Source organism: Chinchilla lanigera, unplaced genomic scaffold, assembly GCF_000276665.1.
Source record: "Chinchilla lanigera isolate Chin_1 unplaced genomic scaffold, ChiLan1.0 scaffold00057, whole genome shotgun sequence".
Lineage (NCBI taxonomy): Eukaryota > Metazoa > Chordata > Mammalia > Rodentia > Chinchillidae > Chinchilla > Chinchilla lanigera.
In genome coordinates this window covers 733,613-736,571 of record NW_004955458.1, presented here as the reverse complement: position 1 = coordinate 736,571, position 2,959 = coordinate 733,613, and the positions used below count along the sequence as shown (strand labels likewise).

Below are 2,959 nucleotides of genomic sequence, written 5' to 3'. Positions count from 1 at the left end.
AGCTGGGATTACAGGCATGCAACACCCCTCTTTCCCTCTGCTAAAGAATCTATTTCTATTAATTACTTCTCATATATGTCTTTTCCCTCCATTCAGCAGATCTTTAAGAACCAAATTAGTTGTCAGGAATGGTGGCACATGCTTGTATCCCAGTAGTTGGGAGGCTGAGGCAGGAAGACTTTGAGTTTGAGGTCAACCTGATCTACACATACAGCTCAAGGCCAGCCTAGATGCATAGTCTCCTCCCACCCCCTAAAAAATAAAATCAAACTATGTGTTGAGGTCAGCCTCGACACAAAGCAAAAACAAACAAAGCCTCAGTAAGTAGAATTGTACATGTCATAAATCAACCAGTGTTTTGTTTTTTTTTTTTTTTTTTTGAGATACAGTCTTGCTATGTAATTCAGATTGGCCTTAAACTCACTATGTAAGTACAGACTGGCCTCCAACTTGTGGGGGTGATCCTCCTGTCTCAGCCTCCTGGGTACTGAGATTATAGGCATGTGCCACCTCGCCTACCTTGACTTATCACCCAGTTTATTTAAAATACTTTTTTGTAGGGCCATATCATAAAGAATCTTAGTCAGTAAATTTGGGCCTTAAATTACTCTTCACAGTTTCAGAAGAAAGAAAGAAAGAAAGAAAAAGAGAAAGGGAGGAAGGGAGGGAGGGAGGGAGAGAGAAAGAAAAGAAAGACAGAAAGACAGAAAGACAGAAAGACAGAAAGACAGAAAGAAAGAAAGAAAGAAAGAGCGAGCGAGCCATATCCATGCCCAGCTACTTGGGAGGCCTTATAAGACAGGAGCATTGCAAGTTTGAGGCCATCCTAAGGAACTTCACAAATCTGTCCCCAAAGGGCTGAGCACATAGCTCAGTAGTAGAGTGCCCCTGGGTTTGATCCCCAGTATCAGGAAGAAAAAAAAAGGAAAGAAACACAGGAATCGTATGGCATCTTCCTTACTGATCCTTACTGTAAAACTCATATTCTGTAAGCGTCCTTAGAAGGATAGCAAAAAAGTCCAACCTGCTGCGCGCAGCCGAGGTAATGGTAATCAGAGACCAGCAGAAATAGCTTTATTTGCACTGAAAGCTGGAGAATGAGCAGGACCTGAGAGAGTATATTGAGCCAAGGATAGAGGTAAACTTCTAAAAGTGCGGTCAGGGCTCATCAACCAAACAGACCGCTGTATTTGCAAGCAGGCTTGCGGTTAGTACAATCAAGAAAGGCCTGCAGGGAGCTGGGCGTGGTGGCACAGCATGTAATCCCAGCACTCAGGAGGCTGAGGCGGGAAGACAGCTGTGAGTCTGAGGCCAGCAGAAGGCCTGCTGGGAACTCTATTTGCCACTAAGTCACCTCAGTGTGCCACCACTCCAAAAAAGAGACAGGTTTTCCACTGTAATGAAACTTCCCCCAAACCTCCCAATTATAAATATTACAAAAAGAAATGCAAGAAAGATCCCATTTAATAGAGCTTAAGCTTGTCTTCAGCGTGCAGCTCAGAGATCTCACCATCTTCAACACCACTCCCTGCTACTCTTCAGCTACGGGATCTATCAAGCAGCCAGAGGATGGCCTTTGCCAGCCCATGGGAGCCACTTCCCATGTCCCTAGAGGCCAGGGCTGAAGAGCAGGGGAAGGCTCAGGAAGGGGGGGTGCAGGGCTAATTCCCCCAGCACAACGCGCGGCAGCTGAAGCTTGACGGGAGAGCAGGGCTGGTGAGACTTGAGGGAGGTCCAGGCCCTCTATTCAGTCAGAGTCACTGCTGGAAGAGGAGGAAGAGGAGGAATGCTGCAGGGGAAAGGGGAAAGGACACGGCATCAGATCCAAATGACCTTTGATCATTCCAGGGGCCATTCTTTGCTGCCCCACCCGTCCACCCAAGTATCCAAAGAGCAGGAATCTCGACCAGTAGTCTCCTGAATGACAAAAGCCAGGGTTTCCATCAGCAGTGAGCAATCCAGGACTGGACTAAACCATCCTGCATCACTGCACAGTATAACGTATCTTGGAATCAAGTTTCCACATTTTCATACCTGAGCCAAGGCCAAGGGAAGGAGTACATTATAGGCACAAGCACCCTACAGTGTCAGGAGACAGCTGTTACCTTACAAATGCCTATAGGTTAGCTGCATGCAGAGTCCCCTCCAATCTAATAAATTCGACCATAGGAATCTAAGAAGAGTACAAATGGCAGCTGGATGTGCTGATCTCTGTTTTTACCCTAAGCCCTGATGAAAAGAAAGTGGGGAAAGTGGGAGAGAAGGCTGGGGAATCCTGCTGAAGATTCCTTACAGACATACTCCCATCAATGCTACCATTAAAAACATTTTTTTAGACAGCCATGGTGACACACACCTGTAATCCCAGTACTTGGGAAGCTGAGGCAAGAGGATCTCAGCAAGTTCAAGGACAGCCTTGGCTACACGGTAAATTCAAGGACAGCCTGAACTACACAGTGAGACCTTGTCTCAAAAAAAAAAAAAAAAAAAGAAGGCCGGGCAGGAGGACCTTTCTGAGGTCAGTTTGGACTATATAGTGAGTTCAAGACTGGCCTGAACTACACAGTGAGACCTTGCCTCAAAAAACAAAACAACAAAAAAATATTTTTTGAGGCTCTGCAGGGTAATTTCTCCCTCATTCAATGTCACCTTTTCACCTTTCCTTCTAATCAGCTTTTCTACCCAAAGGACCCAGAATCAGGAACTAGAGCCGAAGCCATACAGGGTGGCACAAGCCTGTAATCTCAGCATTTTGGAGGCTGAGGCAGGAGGATCACCATGAGTTCGAGCCAGTCTGGGCTACACAGTGAATTCAAGGCCAGCCCAGACTACACAAGAGGACCCCGTTTCAAAAACCAAAACATCCAGGCATGCTGGTACACACCTGTAATCCCAGCACTCAGGAGGCTGAGGTAGAAGGATTGCCCAAAGTTCAAGGTCGGCTGGGTCTACATTGTGA

General features: G+C 46.4%; 1 protein-coding gene across 1 annotated transcript in view; it reads right to left on the bottom strand.

Moving 5' to 3' along the window:
* Positions 1-1,043: 1,043 nt before the first annotated feature.
* Positions 1,044-2,959, bottom strand: part of Prr13 (proline rich 13) — a 4,724-nt gene continuing 2,808 nt past the window's right edge. The window contains exon 4 of the mRNA XM_005397178.2: positions 1,044-1,789. Coding sequence (XP_005397235.1) covers positions 1,748-1,789 — 42 coding nt within the window. The 3' untranslated portion in view covers positions 1,044-1,747. The remainder of the gene's footprint in view (positions 1,790-2,959) is intronic.